Raw genomic sequence first — 24657 nt, forward strand, 5'->3', positions numbered from 1 at the left:
CACACACACACGCACACACAAGAAATTAGTTCAACATCTGGAGAAAGCTCAGTTGAGGTTGCACTTGGGTGCTAATGAAATCATTGCACATTTGCCTCTAATGCTAATTAAATGTACTCACCGAGCCCCAGACAGGAAACACGCAATCCAGATTTCCCCAGGTTCCTATACAAAAAAAAAAAAATTCTAATGAGATCAACAAAACTAGCATCAGTCTAATATGAACACAATGACCAGGCTCAGTGTCTTTTGCCTCTATTTCACTCTCTAAACAAAGCCAAAATCCATGTTGTTGTCACATCTTGTGGGGCACGCCTCTTCAGGTGTTGACATGGCATAACATACAAACAGTTCTGACACTGCAGAGCCAAGGTTACATGCAGAAAATCAATTGTAATTGCAACACACGGCATTTAATAACATTGGCTGGCATGGTTCATAGGTATTCTCATGTTTGTTTGTGGGAGAATCACTGAATGTGAGGGTCACCCTTGCCGCTGCTGCAATCATGAATTAGAATTGAGAGATTACCGGGCGTGCAGAGTTGATTTATTCCATCTATCACAGCTTCAGTATGGACCCACCTGCTCTGCAACAAGGGAGGAGAGAACCATACACGTCCTCGACAGACTCAAAAAGGAATTTTGTATGCATAAAAGGAGCAAATCTAATGTGTGTGTGTGTGTGTGTGTGCTGCAGTGGTGTGAAGTTTGGTACACAACTTTTTGCCCTTCGTTTCTCACTTCACTCTTCACGCAGTTGCCTCTTCGTATACTCCTTTGTATACTCCTTCGTATACTCCTTGAGCATCATTTTGCAGCAGGGAGCGCTTCAGTCCTCCAGCTTTTTTTTTTTTTTTTTTTTTTACTGTTATTGCCTTCCCCATAAAATGTAGACACCCCTGCAACTCACAGTGCCGCACTGAGGACACTGTTGTATCTTATCAGCATTTCTCAAGCCATCTCTTGCTTTAGCTCTCACACACACTCTCTCCGCTTATTCACTGTGCGATAACACACAGTGATGTATGGCTTTTTGGTGAAGGCTAATTTACATCCAGCTGATCTGAGGTAATACTGTACTATACCTTCAGCCCTCATTAACACCATGCAAGACTGACATCAAAGTTATTATGCACCCACCATACGTTGCCTCCTGCCGCTGAGAGATGCACATAGAGTTTTACAATCTGTGCCACTGAGAGTCAATTCAACAGAGAGAACAGCTCATGTGGTGCTTGTTTTTAATGATTACCAACAACAACAAGAGCAGCTTATTCTCTTTCCAGCCACCATTGCTATCTTCCTAAAGTGTGATGCATGTATAGGTGAAAGAAAACCATGACATGGGGGAATGGATAGGCCCCGTCCCAGGATAGATCAAAGCACTGTGGAGCTGTTTGCCCCGGAAAGGCAGCCATGGTCATCTGGTAGAGGAAAAGATTGGAAGCGACTACTGTGAAATTGAGACATATTTGTTTGGCAGAAACACCAAGGCTTACATGCATGCGTGTGCACACACACACACACACACACACACACACACACACACAGCGCTTTGCGGGAGCACACTGACAAAACACTTTCCCAAGAGAGGAATATGTCCAGATATATATTCCTTGACACTGAAACAACCTCCAATTATGTCTGGGGATTGTGCCTTATGTTCAGTTTTGCAGACATTTACTCATCACAATAAATGAGGCTGTGAAAAAACGCCAGCAGTGGTTTTCTTGTGCATGACTACTAATGGCCTGTGCGAGTCGAGATGCAGGCACACTAATCTCTGCCCGCGCTATCTAACAGTGCCCTCAGCCAATTGAATTAGGTGTCCAACATGGAGACGCATCACTTAACATGCCAGCAGCTCAGCCCAGAACCCAAAAAAAAAAAAAATATATAAATAAATAAATAAAAATCAAATGAAAGTGTCTTGGTGTAAACATTTTGATTGATTCCTTATGTCTTTATATTGTGTTTAAAATCAGGATAAAATGATAAATAATTTGTAATTAACGCACTGATGACAACATGACAGGAGAAAAACCAGGCGACAGATCTAGCTGCAGACACAAATTGATGGTTGCATTCTTGTCTGTGATGTGCTGGAGAGGAGTTTATGTATCCTCAGCTCCTCTGATGTATTATGGAGTGAGATTGGCGCTCTGATCCATGCAAGTGTGGGGGAAGGGCTGCAGGTTACAAGTGCAGCAGTGACTGACTGAAGTCTGGCTGTGTGTATCTCTGTGTGAGTGTCTTGTATTTAAGACAGTTACAGCTTAATGATCCCAGTTCTTGAGGATATACATTTGCCTGCGGTTTTCATTTACACTTTTTCCAGTGTTTACAGAGAGTCGCTCATTCACAGTATCTGCACAGTAAACAGCCTGCAGGCCCACTCCGTTTCCGATTAAAGCTGGCTGTCCTTGGAGAAAAGTAAACTTTTTTGGTAATCTTCCACAGGTTAAAATAGAACCGTTTGAGCGCTCCTTCAAATGCATGCAGACTGCCTTAATTACTGGAGAAAAACAAAACTGACCTTCAACATTCAGAGGCACTGCCTTGCTTCTGTATTCTCCTCCCCAGTGTTTTGTGGGGATTCAGGAGGCAGTAGCGCTGCCATACCTGATCATTAGCCAAGCAGCCTGCTGCAGTGCAATAATAGAGCTGTAGAGGTCTGAAAGTGTGTGCCAACAGGGACACATATCTAAAGAAACTATTGATTCAGGAGATTGAACACGCCGTTTGGAACAGAGAACATAAAATGAACAAATTTGTGTTTGTGAGAGAATGTGTGTATGTTTGGGAGAAACAGAGGGCAAGAAAAAAAAGTAAAATAGGGCAATGATCTCACGTGTGAGAAGAGAAAGTATGATGTATTCTAAATGGCGAAAAAAACAAATGAAGAAAAGGCCAGCTTGTCCATACATACTCGCATTCAAACAACTTCGTAAGCCAGTGTCTGTGGCTCGGTCGCTCATGCTTGGATGGTGTCCAAATGAAGCCTTGAAGTAAAATGACAAATGAGTCATTTGAAGACGCCCCCTCACACAAACCTGTCACCACTTATGAACATCTTGCCAGCTGCTATGTAGCTTGTACTATTCTTAGTGGATTTTTTTTAGTATTCCTAGTTCAAAGAAAAATATCAAATGAACATCTGGCTGATACTGTGCATTGTGCTAAAATTTTATTAAGAGTGTCCTCTCATTGTACAAGAAATATTTGTTTTGTGGAGAGAAAAGGATTGAGAAAAGATTTAAAGCAATCTCTCTTTTTTTTGCTGATAGTGGATTGTTTAAATCAATATCTGTAAAGCAATGATATAGTCAAAGCTGTAAGAATAAACTCATCTTTCTCAGGGAGTACTGTTGAATATGCCCACCTAGCAGTATTAATATATAACACAATCCAGTCTTATGGGCGGAGGATTAGAGAATACCCGCCTCCTTGGTCACCACTACATTCCTGATGGCAGCTCTAATGTTGTTATCCAATCATTCAGCACAGGGGAAAAGAAGGGTCACCTTCTAAGTATATCAAAAGGGCCTGCGCAGGTGAGAAGAAAATATAGGAGCAAAATGAAGCACTTTGAAGGAAAAATGAACATACTAACTCAGAGAGAAAAGCTGAAGAGTCACAGGGGGGGAAAAAATCACCAAGTAAACCATGAACAGCCCTTATGGTGGAATGCTGAAGAACTGAAACTGAACTGAACTGAAAGACAAAAAAGGGAGCTGGAGAGTGAAGGCCAAAGAGGGAGAAAGAGAGCAAAGGAGGAAAAGAGAGACAGACATGCAGACAGACTAACAGACATATAGAAGCCAAGAGAAACTATAGAAAAAACTATAGAAAAGCAGAGAGTTGCAGTGGGGTGAGTCCAAGCCCCAAGTCTCAGTAGATCAAACACTATCTGCAGATAAGCATTCTATATGACACTGAGTGGGGAATAGGAAATGACAGCTGGTTTCCCACAGGGCCTGGCACAATGCTCGTGTTTGTATTGTGTGTGTGTGTGTGTGTGTGTGTGTGTGTGTGTGTGTGTGTGTGTGTGTGTGTGTGTGTGTATGTGTGTGGTGTGTGCATGTTTCAAAGACCAGGGCCTAGAGGCTACTCTTGGCTTTTTCCAACACAGACATTGTTTCAAGTGTTCCAAGTTTTCAAGGGCTCCCAAACACAAACACATACTAAACGCAGACAATAAATGTGCAATAAACGTCATTAAGAAAAATCTTTGAACATGCACACTACACACTCACACACACACACACACACACACACACACACACACGTGCGCATAACTTACATGCCAGCACACTAATCCCACACAGATTGAAATTCAGTGAAGTGATGATGATGATGATGATGGAGTGATATTCAATGAGTATTGCCCACTTTCAAATATTAACTAAGTGATTTTTCACTTTGGCAGGCTCTCACAAGCTACTCAAAAGGCTCACAACTTGTTTCCATTCTGTAAATTAACATTCAATTTGATGGTGCTGCAGGGGTAGAAAAAAAAAAAAAGACAGAGAATCACAGGTGGAATAACTGTATTTTAGGCAAGAACAGATAATTGAAGCTAGTGGCCTGTAAGTTGATCCTCTTCTGAAAAACATGTGGGCAGATGCGTGGTACATTGATTAAGGATGATGGAAATCTCGGGTGCAGAACAGCTGATTGGGCCAGAACAGGTCGACACTGTTAAACATGCACAGTGTTGCCGTCAGGACGAAAGGTATCTAAGGTCAGATTTGCCCTAAGCAAAGTTAGATTTGGAGAAAAAGACAAATTCCTCGGTGTAGTGATTACTTGATGCTTTGGCTTGTCTTCCCCTAAATGAGATGAAAAATCCTGGCTGTGCAGCTCCTAATGCATTGCAGACAATTGTTTCATTCTATTGCTCAGATTCATCACACAGTATTCTGTTTCTGTTTTATCACTTGCAATAATCATTTATCCCTTGTGATTATAGTTACTGGATGTAAACTCACTTAATGAAAAAAGCCCAAATTGCCTCTGTAAAAGCAATGCAATTATACGGCCATTATGCATACAGAAAAACGTACACTGCAGTTATGAACTCTATTTAAAGCTTTGATGCACCCTGCGCAAACTGGTCGTTTAAGTGAGAGATTGAGCTGCTCTCGTCTTCGGGGGCTTGTTTAGTCTTTAGGCTGAGTGGAGCTCTGCGCTCTAAGGCTCCAGTTGTGAAACACTCTGGCTCATGCTATTAGAGCAACACATCACAGCAGAACTGTCAAGGCTGTTAACTGTAGTAAATGGTGTGGGAGAACATGTCCATTTTATTCAAGAATGATCAGCAGTTTGATGTATGATGGAAAAAGTGGGTAATAACAATAAATTAGAGACACACCGGCAGCCATCAAGTTACACATACAGGCACGCAGGCACACACACTTGCCCACTACACAAACACAAACACAAACACAAACACAAACACAAACACAAACACAAACACACAGGGAACAACACCCAAGCAAATGATGATTTATGGTGACTGGTATTAGTGCCACATCAGCTGAATATCTGCACATTATGTCCCTGTAGTCCCTGTGGTTGCTTCAGACAGGTAATATATGTCCCCACTATAGCTGTCAAAAAGTGCAGGCATCTATGGAGAGATTAAGGAACTTTGACAATCATCCTCTATCACATGAGCTTCCAGACATCTTGTAAAGACCCATCTACTACTCAGTGATAAACAAAAGCAGACTGCCTAAATGCTCAAAGCTGCTGGAGGCAAGTTTTTTTCAAAACAATTTTATCATATGTGGTGAAATTCTCATTATGTACCAACAGGTATTCATTAAGTCAATGTACTGTGTCCCTCTGCTCCTTGGGCTGCATTCTGATTGGCAAAAAAATCACAGTTTACTGCTATTATTATTCAAAATACATTGTAATGGCAATGGCAAGTTTATTTATGTATGGTAGCACCTTTCAGATCCAGAAGAAATTCAAAGTGCTTGACATAAAGTGCAATAAACACTTTAAAAGGCAATGGTACATTAAGACAAAAAATGTTTATAATACATGACATGAACAACAAAAGCATAAAAATGAAAGAAATAAAAATAGAGTAAAAGAATAGCGCAGTTACAGTGCAGTAGTATGCCAAATAGATTTAAAAGTAGATTAACAGGGTGCACATTTCAGAATTTTTGGGAGTTGCTTCCAGCTGCAGCATGATAACTAAATGCTGCTTCTCCAAATGTTGTTTGTACCCTTCATACAACCAGCTGACATTTTAGTGAGGATCTAGGGACCTTTGGGATTACACTATAAGCATGTCAGCCATATATTTTGGCCAATCAGTGATTTAAAAAAAAAAAAAAAGCAATGGTGTGATGCTCAGATCCCTTAGCTCTAATTAAAATCCTTGCAGCAGCATTTTGGATAGGAGACAATTGCAACAGTAAACTTGATTGGACATATAATCCCTAATTTATGTTACATTTCTTTAGATGATAAAATTGTATCTTGGTTATTTATTTTATATGGCTGCAAAAAGGAAGATCAGAATCAAGTAAAACACTGAGATTTCTTACTTAGCCTTTAGTCATCAGCCCCATTTCTAGAAGAGCAAATGCAATTAGCTCAGTCTTGTCACTGTTCAACTGGAGAATCTTTTGCTGCATCCAGGTGTTTAGTTGCTCTAAGTATACAATGAGTTTGCTGGATTGAAGTCATCTTAGGACAGTAACTAATAGATCTATGAATCATCTGCTTAGTTACGGTAAGCAACCTTGTTTTGTTGCATGATTTAGAAAAGAGGGAGCATGTACAGGTTAAACAAGAAACGTCCAAGAATTAGGCCTTGGGGAACTCCACAGGCTAAAGTCACCTGTTCAGATTCATACTTGTTGGTTATTACAAAATAGCTTTTGCCCTCAATACATGACTTGAACCAGTTGAGTGTCATTCCAGATAGCCCTACCCAGTTTTCTAATCTGTTTATGAATATCTGGTGATCAACTGTATCAAATGCCGCCGTGACATCCAGTAGAACAAGAACGGATATTTTCCCTGAATCTGTATTTAGAAAAAAGTCATTCAGGGGCCTTAGTAGGAACTGTTTCAGTGCTTTGATTAGTTTAGAAGCCGGATTGATAGCTATCAAAATAGCCATTTATATTTAAGAAGTCACTAAGCCGATTAAATTCAACTTTGTTAGAAATTATTCCTAAAAAAGCAATATTAGAAACAGATCTGTAATTAGTTGGAATCAACGTGCTGATGGAGCTCTTTTTTAAAAAGGGTTTAGGAAGTTGAGGAAAAAAATTCTGATTGGAGTGAACAATGCAGTATTTGCACAACAAGTGGATGGTTTCAGCTGCATCACAATATGCTTTAGGGTTTCATAATCAACAACAGTTAACTGTGAGTCACCTTAACCAAATTATCTCTGTGAGGTGGTTGAGGCAGTGTACTACCATTGTTTAATAGGGAGGTATTGGTAGCTTGTCTAATACTTAATTTGATCACTAAAGAAGGATATAAACTCATTGCACTTCTTGGTAGAGAAGGTCTGGGACATATTGTCTCAGAGAGTATTTGTCAGCTTATCAACAGAAGTAAATAAAACATGGGGATTGTTGATATTCCTATTAATAATATTGGAGAAAAAAAAATTGTCTCGCCATGCCAGTTTTAGAGTTGAAAATATGATGTTTGTGCTTGTTGAAGTTTAGTTTTCCTCCATGTATGTGCTGCTCTCCCGCATTCCTTTTTTTGACTTGCTACAGCTGAGGTGTTTTTTTATGGAGCCCGGTGTTTGCCAGAAATTACTTTAATCTGCACTCGTGCAGCAGTATCAATTGCCTTCAGAAAATTCGAAGCAAAATTGTCAGGGAGAAAATAAACAGAAGCTGATTTTATGCTCGGTAATGCTGACATGGTTTCCATTTATAAAGTACTGGATTTCTCATTTATACACCTTCTCTTTATGGAAACAGATGTGGATTCGCTATCAGCACTGATTAACATATCAAAGCAAATGCGGTCAGAAAGGGCAGAGAAGTCTTTTATAGTAGTAGTGGTACAAGTAAAGTAGTAGTAGTAGAAAAACTGATGCCTTTACTGATCACCAAATCTAGTGTATGTCTTTAAGTGAGTCGGCTGTTTAACATGGTGCAACAAACCAAAAGTTTCAAATAAACCAGACAGCTCTAGTTATCTGTATCTGCATTTGTAGCTGCATGCTGGGACTGAAATGCTCTTCGGCCAGCCTTAACAAAACATCAAAATACTTGATAGACGGTTACTTAATACTGACAACAATGTATGACCTCAGGATATTGCCTAATTTTCAATCTGTGCCCCAGTAGGTAATGAGACTTTCCACTACAATCTAATGATATATGTTGTACCCAAAAGAGGGTGAGAAAAATGATAGAGACAGAGTAACAACTCAATAACACCAGTATTTTCCTTTAAGGTCTGATAGCACAGTAGTTGATCACATTATTAGAGGGCCTTGCCAGAAAAGGAGAGGACTTTTATCTGACTTTTAATTAAAAGCATAAAGCTACAGGCACAGGAGAGTCATCCGTGAACGCAAGGATGATATTGGCTCTGCGCCTGATTCTGACAAATAAATGGGGTTCGAACACTTGCAATTTCCTCCAAAACTTTTACTTTTTTAGATTTTAGAACAAATGACAGCGTGGTGGTATTAGAATTCCTTGAAATTATAGACAAATTAGTAATGAAGCCACCTTGCTGTCGCTCTCTTATCATAATGCCAGCACAAAAACACACATTACACGCTTACTTTATACATTGCAAACTCACTTTTGATACACGGAGACACACAGACGCACACGCAGCACAGAGTGTCTCGCTCTATCTCTGCTGGCCACTGATAAGCCACTATCCAAGAAACCAACAGAAGGGATTTTTGCATGCCCATCTGCAGTGCAGCTCTGAAGCAACCAAGCGGAATATTCCCCAAACCTCCTGGACTGTCAAAAGGCCTTCTGGTGCTTCATGACCGAATGGACCTCAATCCAGACAACCAGGGGCTCCACATCAGGAGCCAGAAATAATCTGAACAGCGCGTCAAGCCAATAAACCCAGCATGTCGTGTTACATCATCTCGTCTGTGGGACTGGGGCAGCCCACATCCCTAACTTTGAATGTGGTATGAGTTTGTTTTATGTGGTTGTTTTCTTTTTAGGAGGACAAGGAGAGGAAACACAGCCACAGAAAGTTGCAGGCAGGGGATACTGCAATTAAGACTATTTTCAGATTGCCATGACAACAGAACATGTAGTTGATGGTGGTATTATTAGTTTGTGCCCCCTTGTTCTGGTCACTAGATCTTCATGTTTGAAGTTCCTACGCCTTCAGATGTTCCCAGTGCGCCTTAGTAGGAGGAGCTTCACCTAAACACACATATTTCCGCATATTATATTTACACCCACAGACACACATACACATAAAAACTCATAAAACTCACAAAAACATATGCAATACATGCATGCGTGCACACACACTTGCATTTGCACTGGAAAAAATGCTTGCACTGGTCAACACAGACAGAACTTCAAATAATCTTTCCCACTCCGATTCAGTTGTGGTCTTGGCTTTGCTTCAAGAGGGAGAGATTCCCAGTCAGATGGTGTCTAAAGCAATATGAGTATCCAGTTTAACTGAACAGCTTTGAATCAGAAGTTGAGAGGGGGGAGGGACGGAGAGAGAGAGAGAGAGAGAGTGAGAGAGACGGAAACAGAGGGAGGTGAAATGACAGATGAGAGCTTTCATCCAACATTTGCTTCTCTGTGTGATGAAAATGGGGGGATTTGCTAAGAGCTTGGAGACAGCTTTACAGCAAACTTCCTCCACCTGTTTTTACAAGGAACTGTAAGGATGAGCAGACCCCAGTGTTACAAATCTCACAAAGCAGCAAGCAGTTTAGAAGTCACCTGGCTTTGCATCATCCCTGCATTAGTACCGAATTTTTCTAATAATTCCTGTGGGAAAAGAAGCAGAAACAAGCGGGGCAAAACCGGGACTTCTTGTTGGTTACATCTGTGTTGTACATTTTGGAGGAAAAGTGAAGTGAGGGACTTTTAGAAGAAGACAGAATTTCAGCATTGCTTTTTTGTTTTTATTTATGACAAAAATCTTTTGTAAACGCTAGGCCAGTCAGTACAATGGAGCCACCAGGCCTGTTTGCCATTGTGAAGAGATTGGAGTTGGCTATTTCAATGTTGTTATGGAAACGAGGAGACAAGCAGACACTTATCACATTTACTGTAGCTGCTTCACATCCAATCTACCCAGATTCTGCTAATTGCTTCTTTACCGTGAGCTTGACCTGCGTGCCCAGCTTCTCTTTTCTTTCCTGTCTTTCATTTTTTTCTTTCTTTCTTTTTTCTATCTTTTTTCTTCACTCACTTCACCCTGTCTACCCCTTTGCATCCATGTCTCCTGTCCCTCTTGATCCTGACACAGAAAAGGATGATGTCACCCTCTCCAGTGAGTTAACAGTGAGGTGAAAGCTACTATTTTGCTCCTGCGGTACGGGTTAAGAGTCCAGTCCGTGAGATGAGAGAGCATTGTTTACTTTGCCCGCTCTTGTTCGATCTCCCAGCACAGACGCACATGGACAGCTCCACTGCAGTTCCCACAATATACATACAGTCAGTCACAGCTGAGTATGTGGTGCTGCATTGCAACATGGCTGGAGTCTCAAATAGATGCTGAGGGTATTGAACAAGCTGGAAAGGCACAAAGAGCCTCCGGGAGACCTGAAAGATTAAGCTCATCTCATCTGCTTAATGTAGTGAGGAAACCCTTTATATATTCTGATGTGTATAGTATATCTGGCAATATATTGAGTTATGTGGAGCACACTTCAACTATCAGGTTTATTATGGGAGATGAGTGGGATGATGGAATCATGGTATTATTAGACCCACCTCCCATCAGCTGCACATCTGACTAAAAATACCCCTGAATGTTAAAGAAAAAAAAGCAATGACTTCATAATATTCAGTTCAAAACAATCAAAGGAGAAATAATAGGAAAAAGTAATTGCCCTATTGTTAAGTCTGGAATTAGCCAAGTTTCATCACAAGGATTGATGTTATCTGGATTAATGAAAATTACTCTTGGAAAGCATATTAATCTCGTTTGCAATTAAGTGACAAACATTAAAAACATCAGCAATTTATTAGAATTTTTTTTTTCAACTCTGTATTATAATGTACTGTTACTTTATTTATTTACAACATCCAGTGAACAGGTCTATACTCACATATACATGTACGTGTCCAGAGGCTGATTTAATTTTGTATTTTTTGGTTGAATACACCCAACGGTGTATCTGTTTTTTTCTCATGATTATTGTACCTATATGCTCATACACTGCAGCATCTTATGGGATTCTGCATTTGCCACCAAACTATACCTTACAGAAGAGATTAACATAAAATCTCTTGGTTAACATAAAACACGACAATGTTTCAATTCTGTATATTTTATCAAGAAATACACCAGAATCCCATATCCTCTACAAAGTTCACAAGCTCATATTTACAACTGGAGGCGCTTGCTGTCAATTATAAACTATGGAAGTTATCAACTTGTAGAACATTTACACTGCTAGTAAATCTATCTGCCATTTCTCTCTTTGAACTGATACACACACACACACACAAACACTCATCCTCGCATTCACTAACTTTTTCCTCTATGGCGTAACTGTCTCAGTCAGCACTATTTCAGTTTATTTTGCCTCAGTTATGTGATTTTATTGTAAACTGTCGTCATTCAGATTCTGTTCAATTAGTCATTCATTTTCTTACGCCCTGAATTTCAGTTCAGGATCATGGCAGACTGATGTCTGTCCCAGCATGCACTGAGGAAAAGGAGGGAAATGCTCTGAACAGGTCATCAGGTCATCCATTACCCAATTCAGTGTTATCTATCTTTGTTTCTCACCTTGTTTTTGTTTTGCTTGTTTGCTTATTTTGATATTTTATGATTTTTAATTTACTTTTCATTAATGTATTGATCCTTTATCATCTCACTTCTGTTTTATCACTGGGCAAAAAACTAAACTGCTATGCCCTCTCACACAATCCACATTGGTGTATCGTCTACGTACCGGTATTTCATGCCGGTGAGCTTGGCGGTGGACTCCTTCAGGTTGTGGTGGTAGCGGTGGGTGAAGGAGCCCAGGCTGCGTGCTATCAGGGCCACAGTGCGGAAGCGGGCCCGGGCCTGGCTGGCTGAGTTGGGACTGGTGGCATTCTGCTTGCTGTGCTCACCATTACGAGGGGCCTTCAGCCCATGGTCCGTGCACGCAAAGGACACCTGCATGGCTGCTGGGGGGGTTCAGAGGCTGCTGGAGCTGGGCTCAGCAAGGTTTGCCAAAAACAAAACTAAAAAAAAAAGTATCAGTCCTTTCCTGTCACCAGAACACTCAGGTTGTGATGTTGTCCAACTTATTTGAGGTTGAAAGACAGTGATCTGGGCCGGTCTGGTCTGGCGCTGCTGAATCTCACATGGAGGTCACTGGCAGAAGAGGGGAGTCTGCTTGGTCTTCTTTTGCTTCGGCTGCTCTGGCAGGAGAATCTCAAGCCAATGTTTAGATAAGCGAGGGCATAGCAGAGGTGCAGTCCCGCTCAGGGATTGACCGGCGAGCAGTTGTCAGTGTGTGAGGAGAAGAGACGGGGATCCTGCGCAGGTCTGGCTCCACCTGAGAGTGTGACAGAGGATGGAGATGGAGGGGGAGGGATGGAGGAGAGGAGGTACTGAATGATTAGCTTGAAGAGCCGTCCAATGAAGCACTTGACTGACAGAGGAGAGCAGAGAGGGAGGAATGCACTCGGGAGTGTGTGTATGTGTGTGAAAAAGAAAAATAAGGTCAGAGGGGGTTGGGGTTAAAGGTGTGAGGGGAGAGAGATTCCCTGCAGTCCTGAAAAGAAGACTTAACCGAGACAAATCTGAGAAACTCTCTCTTGCGCTCTTATCTTGCTCCGTTTCGTTTACTCCACCTTAATGCCTTCCGCTCCAATCTCTAAGCCTCTCCAATCTCTGTCTGGCAATATTCAGAATCACTGCGATTCTGCCCTGGTTCTTTCTGTCATTCTGTCTCTTCTTCTTCTCTTTCTCGCTCTGTCTGTCCTGTTATCTTGCTCACCCTTTCCTATGCCTTTTCCACTTTTCTTCTGTCAGACTTTAACCTTCTACTTATCTTTGCTTCTTTTTTGTCTGCATGCTTTTTTTTCCCTTTCTCTAAGAGCTGTCTTGGAGGCTTTGTCAAGCCGCCAGGAGCTGTGGGTGTCTGGGGAGTCTTTCTTGCCCTCAAACCGCGGATAAACCTTTTAGTCAAACACCTGGACTGAGGAGAATAACACCGCATCACACTGTACTTTTTTTGCTCTCTCGCTCTCTCTCTTTCACACACATAATCACAGACACCCTCTCCTTCATCTCACAGATACAACAAACAGGGTCATGCTTTCGCAGAAAAGCACACTCTTGCAGACAGTAATCCAAATTTACTCTGGCCCACATCTACATTCGTATTCCCCAAGTGCACATACACAGATACACACAAGGCAAATCTTTACTGATGCATGTGTTCTTACACACATCGAGTTGTCGGCACTGTCTGAGACAGAGGGATGAGGAGATTCCTGATTGATGTGCACCCTCCTGCGAGTTAAAGGGGAACCGAGCGGTGTCACACAGCAAGCAGATGTCCCAGGAAGATATGCATCCCAACAGAAGAAGCAGTGGTGCTCCCGGCAGCTGTCCTCCAACCTGGCAACCTTGTCCTGTCTCCAAAGTCCTCAAGGAAGCGGGGTGGCTTACGGTCCCCCGCTTTGCAGCAAAAGAGCGCGATTTGATAAAGGGATCCTGGAATGATAACAGACAAGCGAAGAGTAGAAGGACGAGAAAGGAGGATGCATGGTACCTCGCTTGAGGGAGGAGAGGACAGACGCACAGTGAGAGGGGGAGTGAGGAGGCGAGGAGCAGCGCGTGTTGAGTGAAGAGAGTGAGCCAGGGAGTGAATGAGGAGAGACAGTGTATATAGGCTACAGGCTCTGACTGACTGGCTGAAAGAACTGCAGCGTTTTTCACTATGGCGCCACACACTCAGAGGGGGAGAGAGAGAGAGCGACGGGGGATAGATTCATTCTGAACTGAATTCAATGTGTGTGTGTGTGTGTGTGTGTGGCTATATGGTGAAAGAAAAAAGCCTCAGGCAGGATGCTAAGGTGGCATCATATGGTCGATTACAGTAACCTACATGTGTGTTCACTGTGGACTACTTCTGAGGCGTTTTACTTGCTACCCCCTCTTTCCACTACAGTTACGGTGTATGCCCTCTTTACACTCCAGTTCCATATGAAATCACATAACAGGATTTACATACAACTTGTAAGCCTTGTACAAATTACATGTTTTAACCGCACTCCATATCATCCACCGCGAAAGATGATAGGCTATAATTCTTCACTCTCTGCAAGAAGCACCAAGAGAATCCCACCCTGACCTGCGCTCCTCACAGCAGATGTTAAGTAGGGGCCGGTAAATGTGTAACAGTGAAATAAAGCGTGAGTCAGGCGGTGTTCAGGCAGCACTGCATTGTTCTTGTCCTCCCCCACAGAGCACTAATGTGACAATGCAGGATTTCACGGTTCATTGAACATCCGCAGACCTTGAGGGCACCACAGTCTTATTTATATCCTTGCGAATGCATTTGATAATTGTAGACAGTTGTGGTAGTCAACTCTGCAGGCCTCCATTGGTATTGATGCCGAGGGCAGTTTCTGGGTGAGCAGTTGTAGGAATGGGGGTTGGTTAGGCAGCTCTCCTGGTCAGATGTCTATATGTCTGAGGCACTGCATGCTGTGCTGCATACCATGTGATTGGCATGCAATATGTTTGATGTGAACCTATACCAGTTTATGGTCATTTAAAGTGCATGCAATACACATCCACATACTTTCAAGCTTTTTTTCTCCACATGACCCTCAAAAATTAAACCATTCCTCTTCACCACCAGTTGATTTAGACGCAAATGTAGCTACAGAACTATGAAATATCACACAAAATAGTGATTTTTATTCTCTTTATTCAAGCCATTTTACTTAATTCATTTTTGGAAGAAGCCTTGGAAAAATATTAAATTTTTTTTCCTATTTTTTATTAATGAAGAAATGGCCCATAGCTGATTCAACTCCACCTTGCTCTGCTGCTGTGGGTGATTTGTCTCCCTTTGTGATTGGGTCTAGCTCTGGCTGTGTCTGGGATACCCCCCATCTCAACCTTGTCTGGCCCCACAAGTCCCCTTTATATGTCTATTCACACTCACACACACACTGCATACATATATGATGACATAACATATGTAGTTACATTTATAATTACATATTTAAGCCTTTCAAATAAATATATGCAGGTGCACCTGACACACAATATAAATCCATACTATCCCCAATCCTTAACTTCAGCAGAATCCATCTCCTCATACTTAGAAATTAATTATATCCATAACCTTGAATTCATATCAACATATAATGGTCATTGTGCTTGTCATGATTTGTTTTTATGTCTCTTCCATAAATGATAATATTGTCTCGCTGTTATGTATCTAAAACCAAAAAGAAACGAATCCTCTAAATTTCACAAGAAAAGGCATCGACCACAACCAGTGAAAAACAAAGGAAATTTGTAATTTTTTTCCCCCAGGCTCAATAAATCATCAGATCAGATTACTCTCTAAAAATCACCATGTGACCCCTTGAGGGTGCCACTGCTCTAGTGAGCCACCATTTGTACAGTGGCCTGTGTGCTGCAGCCTGCACTCTGCCTGCCAGCGAGCACTGCTTTGGTTTAGTCATGTTGTTTTGCAGTATTCTGGAAAGGTACTGCTCAATTGGAGGAAGTTGCAAACACTTTCCTAATGTCATCAGCTCCTCCAAGGCTAGAGCTTCGTCCCTGTCGATCCCATTTTAAAGTGTGTCAGTCAAATGCGTGAACTAGAGCTGTACATTCTAGGCTGGAATCCCCAGTGGGCAATAACGCTGTTGCCCTGAGGCTCACAAGTTTGCCTTAATTGGTCCAGTAAGAATCTATAATTGAGTTCTGGAACAGACAACCTCCATACGGTAAGTATGTAGACGCTCTCATAGTTGAGTGACCGTGACGCTGCATTTGGAGAGGTTCATAAAATCTTACAGATGCTACACAGTCCAGATGATTCTTTTGTGAGCAACATTAATACTTTATAAGCATTGCCTGTGCTTTGCTGAAATGCTATGCAAATTTATACAGGGTATAGTGATCTTATTCATAATAGCCATTGCTATACAAATAAGGGACTCTGTTCCACTAGATATCATGTCTCATAATTGCAGCCCTGTACACAGTAGGCTGCTAGACAAAAAAGATTTTCCTTTCTTTGTCCCACATTTTACTCAAGTATTCAAAACCTATTCAGCGTTTAATCGCTAGTTTTCTTTATCAGCGCTAACCTCCTGCTGAGAAAATGAGAGATAATAAAGGAGGGAAACCTTTCTGTGCTGTCTGTGACGTCACTGCCGCAGCAGTTCTCTCTCTTTACTCAACCATTTCTCCCTCCACATATTTTTCTCTGCTAGATGTTTTTTCCCCTCATCTGCTCTCTCGCTTATCGCCTCTCTCTCTAGTCCCCCCTTCATCTCTTCGCTCTATCTCTCCTTTCTCCCTCCATACTAAATCGGCATTTAACACGGCTCTCTCATCCCCATCACCCCTCCAGCCCATAGTAACTCCTTATGCTGTGGATAAGCCTGGGAGCACAAGTCATTGTGATGCACTGCATGTACAGAACCACAGAGGAGGAACTGGTTGTTTAATCAGCCCTAATAGTGTTGCGTTGACACCATGTTGACATAATGGCAAGAGTTATTAAGCACTACAACTTTCACTTTGGGAAACATATAAAATATTGATGAGCAAGCTGGACTCTGAGTTTGAGAGGAAGGGCCAATACTGTATCATGCTCTGAAGTAAACTATCAGGTCAACATCAACATCATCATCATCATAATCATCATCACCCGCATAATTGTCATCTTTTCACATTGGCACCAGAACAAACATCCATATTGTCTACATATATTATCACCACTACATCTTCATCACCACCATCACCGCATAATCATTAGTCCTATTATCATCATCACTTCCACCGTGATGACAATTACCATTATGGCCATCAGCATATGCATCATCATCATCATCATCATCACTGCAGTCATTTCCAGCCTCTGCCATAACCTCATCTCAGTTTGAGTTCGCTATATATAGTTACATTGATCAATGCTGACATCTATATTGTGGCAACCTCTATAGATGCTTAGTGACCTTATGCACCTGCCTAGGAGGCATGTGGTATCTTTGTGGTGGTATTGAATGATAAAGTGAAGTGAATGACAATTCCTGCGGCACCATTTATATCTAAGGGCGAAGCACTCAGACTCAGCGAGCTACCACAATTCATAGATTCACTATTGATGAAATGCCTGTGTTTACCTGCAGAATATCAGATGTTCAGAGGTTTGTAAAGTGAAGGTTATGAATAACAACCACTCACTATATGTGTACACTATAAATGTACTGAAAGCACGTTGTGAGCTTACACAAAAAATAAAATACATCATAAAAATACACTTAAGTGAGTTTGAACTATTTGATGAGCCATGCATATGCAAGACTGTAATGAATACAATGTCACAGATACATCACAAGCACCCAGGCTACCACAGAAAATGATTATTATACCAGTAAATGCAACGGCAAATTTTGTCATGATGGAACATCATTATCATGAAGGACATGATCTGTGTTAATAATTTATCATCATTAAAAATAAATGAATTTGACATTAGCTACCCAATTATAATCCTAATACAGGTTCTTATTGCTGTTGGCACTGTATAGATAAACTGGCCCCAGGTGAGTACATTTTATGAATATGGAGCATATTCTTAATGGTGTCTATAGTATTACAGTAGGTCGATTATTATTCTTTACTCGCACACTCACAAATTCACACACACACACACACACACACACACACACACACACACACACACACACACACACACACACACACACACACACACTATTAATCAGGGCTAATAGCAGGCAGACAGGGAATTCTTGGACCTTTTCATTAAACAGCGAGCCTTTAGAGAAAAAGAGAGAGTGGGATGGTTGGATATTGGCTAAACTTTGCATGAAAATTATTTCAAACTTTGGCCACTTCTTTTCTGTTCACTGCAGAGCCGTTTGAGTTTTAGAAACCTACAAGACACCAGTAGCAGTGGAGAATATCATTCCATTAAACATTATTATGAAAAAACACACTCTCTTACTGTATCTATATGACAGTCAAAACAGCTGTTGCTGTCATCAGTAATTATCAGCTATTAACTCCTCAAATCTTTCCACCACACTGAGAACAGCCAAAATTACCAAAGACATAACAGTGTGTCTGATGTGGCCTCGTGTGCCCTTCACATCAAGTCTAATTAGAGAGAGGAATTAAAGCTGCCCCTTGCTGTGCTACGGAGGATTCTTCCCGATCAGGAAACTATGAAGGCATTAGGTATTTAACAGGATAGGCACCCTGCTGAGCAGAGTTAAATTTTAATCATAATTATGGTGGTTTATAAATGATACAAACTGAAATATGTTGGCATAACACACTACTGAGACTGTTTATCCTGGTAAGGTTCACACTAACAAATTATGCACTAAGGCTGATAAATAGTTGTACAGGAGCATGTAGGTCATAATACAGCATTATTATATAGCATAGTATATCAATATAAGGGTAATAATGGTAAAAGAAATAGTGACAAATGAATGTAATATAAAGTGTGCAATGTAATAAAACAAATGCAATATAAAGGTTATGCTGCAATATGCCATATTTTCTAGATGTCCATTTATAATCTCTATCAATTCTGCATGTAGCCGAAGACAGAGTGTGGTTCACATCTATATTCTTAGTACAGAACAATTTCTGAACATGCTCAATTTATTTGAACTTTTTAACACACCTTTTTCAGTGCAGCCTACCTGTAGACCATGTTGGCACAAGATTGGGTAGATCCCTGGACAAAATGGCCGTGAACATGGAGAAACTCCTCCAAACTCCTCTGCTCTCGACCTCTGCTGGCTCCGATGCCTCTTGGAAGGCAGCCGATGGTGGGGAACACCCTGGTTCCTGCCCCCTGCCTCTGGTGGACAGAACTGGGGCAGCAATCCAGCCTGTGCCCCCCTCTCTGTCTGGGTACAGGGATCTCACTGCATGCTGCCTTGAGATACATGTTTGGATCGACCTTTTCTGCAACGGTGTGATGGGACACGTTCTTTTGTTAGCACATCTCTTTCATGGCCCTCTCTTTTCAATATATTTAGCCACCCTGTGCAGAAAATCTGGCCTAAAAAAAAATCTCTTTCTAAATACAGACACAATGCTGATCATGTGGGACTATACAAAATATCCATGTTTGTTTGATGAAGAGAACTCCTCAAGCCCAGGTCCAACAGAGTGATTTAGAGAGATATCCAGGCATAATATCCACAGATGTGTCACAGCCACTACACATGAGCATGGACAAAGCCCAGACAACCAAACACATGCACACACACACACACAAACAAAATGTTTAAAGTCTCAAAAGAGATAGTGGAGAGGCCCGAGAAATATCTCTGTATGCCGTACCTATGATGTCAACTTTATTCTTAGATGACTGACAAATTAAATGACAAAGGCAGCTTTTATTTGAGCCTCTCTGTGAGCTCTGGCTGGCTCCAGCGGGAGAAGCCTGCTTGTCTGTGAAGTAAGCTGAACAAAGCCCGTGGATATTTCTGACTACACTTATTTCCGAGTTGTAGCTGAGTCAAAGAACAAAATGTGATCCATTCAGTCCTTGCTGGTAACATTTCCTTGCGGCGGGACAGAGAGCACAAACACAACAAATGCAACTCGAGGGAAGCTCCCGGGAACTTAGATTATGTGGTTGGGATGTTGATCCATTGTGAATGCACAGATTCAGTGGCTCTTTTTTCTTTTTCCTGTTCTTTATTTCTGTCTTTCTTTCTTTTTTTTTTTGTCCACAGAATTCATTGAACAAAATACTGCATGTCAAAACAGTTGTGTGTACTTATTCAGTTTCAAGTCTCTATTGTTTAACTAGATGAATTATATAGATGTCAAAGAGACCTGATATATTAAGCTAGATACAGAAATAGGCATAGAAATGGAATGGATGCATACTGTTCAATTAGGCAAAAATGTCTGTGGCAGTCAGGAATAATAAACCCCAGGAGCATTTATCCCAGAATTAATATTAGCGCATTTTGCTGTGTGAGTTGTACTTGGCAATAGCTCAGAAAGAAGGTACTGACTCCCATCTAGTGTTTGAAAACAGATGGTACAATTACTGAAACTCAGTGTAATTATTTCTTGGTTAATTAAAATATAGATCCCTTTAATTTGGTATAAATGAAAACAAAGATCCCTCAGTCAAACCTGCTGAACCCAGGCTCAGTGACTATACTTCAAATGATTCAAATAAGATTTAAAATGACCTGTCTACATCGAATCAACTCTGCATTTGCTGTGCCAGCGTTTGGTAACCTTGTCCAGGCAAGAATATATATTTTATCAGTCACCCTTGAGGTTTTGATTTCATTTCTGAAGGAGAGTGATGTGCACATTTTCTTCATGATTCTATAACTCAAAAAGGATCCTGAAATTGTTATTATTCAGCCATCAATATTCTGGTATATAAACATACATACTGTACTCGCTGTACACTGGGACTGCATACAGTCTCCTACCTTTTTAAGTACCTGGCTGCCCTCTTGTGGACAGAGAACGACAGCATTCAAATCCCAGACTCTTATACAATCTAGTGATGCGTGTAAAAAGCATGTAGATATGTTAGGTTATTATTTGCACTCAAGTACTTTTCTCATCCTGTTGAGGAAATGCAGGATTTTATGAAACAAACATTCAAATATGTGCACAGACACATTCACACACATGACAACACATATGGGCACATCACAAGTGTGTGCTTGAACACAAGTGCACTTACACACAAAGACGAAAACGGACACAAACGTATGCATCATTCCTTCACAGACATAAATGCATGAGTATAGAGTGAATACAGTGTTGAGATACTGGATGCGTGTGGGGGAGCTGAGAGCACCTCTGTGTCTCTGCAGTGTCCTCCCACTCAGTGCAGCGTTAAGAGGCAGACGCAGAGCATTTAGTCTATTTCAGTCCCTGGATGTGAGGCCTTTTCTTCACTGTTCTCCCTAAGACCAGAATGACTCATCCACACTTCTCTGCACAATCTGCCTCCTGCAGGCAGCGAGGCAATGCTGCTGGAAAAATCTGAGCTTCAATGTGGAATGCCACTACGGGCAATCTCTCTCCTATCATTCCAGTCTTTTCTCTGCTTGCAAATGGCTTCTACAGAATCACCCCAACTCTTACTGTTTACCCTCCGTTTTGTACCCTGTGCTTTGTTCTTTAACATTTTTCTTTTGCTTCCCATGCCACCTTATCTCGGGGCTGTCGTAAACTGTCATCACTGTCAAATTGAGAAAGGGTAAATTCCAAGGTCCATTAAAATGTGTTCAGAATGAAGTTTCCTGTTATGTAGCTAACACGGAAGCATAGTGTATGGACCAAAAGCAAGTTAAGTTTGACTGCATCAATCTTTGCTGTCATCTCGATGTGTTCACATCCTGTGTGAAAAGAGAGATGGTGTTAGATGCCTTTTCCTCCTCTGCGATGATCCATTTGTTAGTCAGGATAAGAAACCCTGCAAGCACAGCTCTGCAGAGCTTAGTTACATGAAGCGAGTATGAGAATCAGATCAGCTGTAAAGTGTGATCTCACAAAGTGGGGAGGTAAAATAATCAAGTCTGTGTGGCTGGTGAGGATGGGTAGATCAGTGATGAAGATGAGCATGACAATTAATAACTAAGTTTGACTACCCAGAAATAACATTACAGATATCAACATCATTTTGATTAGTCATTATTAAACTGTGACTTGTCATTCAAGATATCTTTAACGTCATTCTGATTAGTCAAAATGACAGCTGTGATTTAGTTTTGACTTGTCAAACAGAGCATTTCAGATATCCACAATGACATTCTTCCAGGGACAAATCATGTCTCCTTTGCCATTCATACATATTGAGCTTGAATTTCAGATATCCACAATTCACTCACTTATCTGCAGTGTGATTCCAATTTCAGATGTCTACATTACTTTGACTGGTCATAATTCTAGTTCAAGATACCTACAGTGTCATTCTGGCTAGTTAAAACTTAATTTAAGGTATCTGAAAAGGACAGTGTAGATATCTTCACTTGATGGGAATTAAAGATATCTTGAACTGGAGTTATGACTGGTCAGACTTCTAGTTGTAGAAATTTAAATTACAACTTGTCATAAGTGTTGATATCTGCAATTAGAAATGTAACCTTCATACACATGAATGGCAAAAGTGATGTCATTTGTTGTAGGAAGAATGTCATTTGTGGATATCTGAAATGTTCTCTTTGACTAGGAAGAACTGAATCATGGATATCTGCAATACATATCATCCAGTCTAGCTATTAAATGTTAACATGGCTTGCTATACATGAATGCACCAGAAAAGGCCACTGTTCAAACGTGGTAAACAATAACAGAATACAATTTTATGGGCCAGCTATCTGATAATATTATGATTAAAAGGGTTTATGAGATTATTTTTTAAAAGCAAGGTTATTTCCTCATTGGTTTTGTGTATTTAAAGCACAGTTGGGAGAACTGATCAAAACAAACAGAAGTGACTGAAAGATGAGGATCTCAGCAGGTCTGGTGACTTCAGTCCTCTGCTGCCTGTGTGTCGCTCTGGTTCAGGGCAGTGAGCAGAACGGTGGAAATGAGGTCCCACAGCAGGAGGACCACCAAGCAGAGGTGGGCCTGATGAAAGAGCTTCCCAAAAAGGAGCAGTCAGCTTGTACAGCCAACATAGCAAACAGTCATCAAACCTGTGAGCTCTTCACTATCCTGAGAGAACTGGAGATCAGACTGCAAAACAGTGAAAGACAGGTGGAGGAGCTGCGGAGGCAGGAACAGCGTAAGAACTGTTATTCTAACTTGGGATTTTTCATTAAATTCATTTAAAAGAGTCAATTTTTTATTTCAGCCCTTTGATGTTAGCATTTCTGCGTAGCTACTTTTTCTATTAATTTTAGTTTGCAAGAGGAATCTGAGTTAACACTAATAATGTACTGAATTGCAGTGATTTTGGAAATCTGTGCATGATTTGTGTATGAGATTTAAAAAAAATCACAAGCAAATGTAAATCTGATGTACAGTCCAGAATTTATCCATGTATGTTGTGTAATGTTGTGTATTTCCCTGACAGGCAACTGGGTGGCATTTGGAGCAACAATTGGCAATGTTGGAAACATCGGACCTTTCAACACTGAGATTACACTCACCTATAAGACAGTCTTCACCAACAGTGGGGCTTACAACCCTCATACAGGTGCATTCACTGTAAAATGAAAAACTTGTCACAAGTGCAAGTAAGAATACACAGAATACAAAAAATACACAGGTGTTATGGATTTATTAGCTGAGAGACTAACCTTGCTTAATAACCCATGTCAAGTTTCTTTTCTGAAATAGCATACTGTAGATAGTGAAAAAAGCTCTCAGATGCACATTTGAAAGTCTTGCTAATGATAAACACTCTCCCCATTAATCTCCAACAGGTATTTTTACAGCTCCAGTAAAAGGAGTCTATTACTTCAGCTTCTCAGGCCATAATATATCTAGCAGATCAATGGGGCTGCAACTGAGGAAGAATGGAGGGCTCGTGGCGACCGTGTACAACCATGCAGCTGGAAACCGACATGAAACTGCAACCAACGGCATGACTCTACAGCTTGAGGTGGGAGACCAGGTGTACATGAGACTTATGACAAACACCTGGATTTTCGATAACGGTAATCTTCACAGTACCTTCACTGGCTTTTTGTTATATGCTCTGTAAGGTGAGGGAACCTCAAATAAGCAAGTAGTCACAGGGAAGCAGGGTGAGTTCAAAATCTAAGTTGGCTAACAATAATTAAGAGGGATTTCTGATTAACAGTTATTATCATTACTGTTATTGTTATTGTTGTTGTTGTTGTTGTTGTTATTATTCATCGTTGTTGTAGTGGTAGTAGTAGCAGTATGTCCAGTAGTACTCGTGATTATAATAATAAAGAAATGAAGATTCAAATCAGTGGAATTATTCCATGTTTGTCAATGACTATCAATAAATGTTTGAAATTTTGCTCTGACAACAGTAAAATGTATCATCCATATTTCTCCTCTAACTATTGTCATTATTCATCATTATCCTTTTTCTTTGTGTATATACCAAAGCTGTTCTTTTATAGTGTCATTTCTGAGCATTAGTATCAAGTGATTTTCAGATATCTGATGTTTATTCTGACAGTCTGACCACAATGAGAATAAACGTGTTGTTTACAGGAGAGGTGATGTGAATATGTCAAAATGCAAACTGGACCGTGCCAGTGGA

General features: G+C 40.9%; 2 protein-coding genes across 3 annotated transcripts in view; one reads left to right on the top strand and one right to left on the bottom strand.

Annotated features, from left to right (window-relative positions):
- The window catches only part of kcnab1b (potassium voltage-gated channel subfamily A regulatory beta subunit 1b), a 49860-nt gene that overhangs the window by 19392 nt on the left and 5811 nt on the right, over positions 1-24657 (bottom strand). Inside the window, exons 3-6 of one of the 2 annotated variants that reach the window (XM_030075225.1) lie at positions 23567-23622; positions 19118-19385; positions 12139-12732; positions 122-165 (exon numbers count right to left, since the gene is read on the bottom strand). In XM_030075225.1, the coding sequence (XP_029931085.1) occupies positions 122-165; positions 12139-12353 (259 nt within the window). In that variant the 5' untranslated portion in view covers positions 12354-12732; positions 19118-19385; positions 23567-23622. Of the gene's footprint in view, positions 1-121; positions 166-12138; positions 12733-13631; positions 14074-19117; positions 19386-23566; positions 23623-24657 lie in introns of those variants that run through there. The other variant, XM_030075226.1, reaches the window with a different exon arrangement.
- Positions 22917-24123, top strand: LOC115374896 (complement C1q-like protein 2). The gene is made up of 3 exons (XM_030074047.1): positions 22917-23199; positions 23491-23613; positions 23843-24123. The coding sequence occupies exons 1-3, from the start codon at positions 22917-22919 to the stop codon at positions 24121-24123; spliced, it is 687 nt and encodes a 228-aa protein (XP_029929907.1).

This window comes from Myripristis murdjan, chromosome 17 (genome assembly GCF_902150065.1).
Source record: "Myripristis murdjan chromosome 17, fMyrMur1.1, whole genome shotgun sequence".
NCBI lineage: Eukaryota > Metazoa > Chordata > Actinopteri > Holocentriformes > Holocentridae > Myripristis > Myripristis murdjan.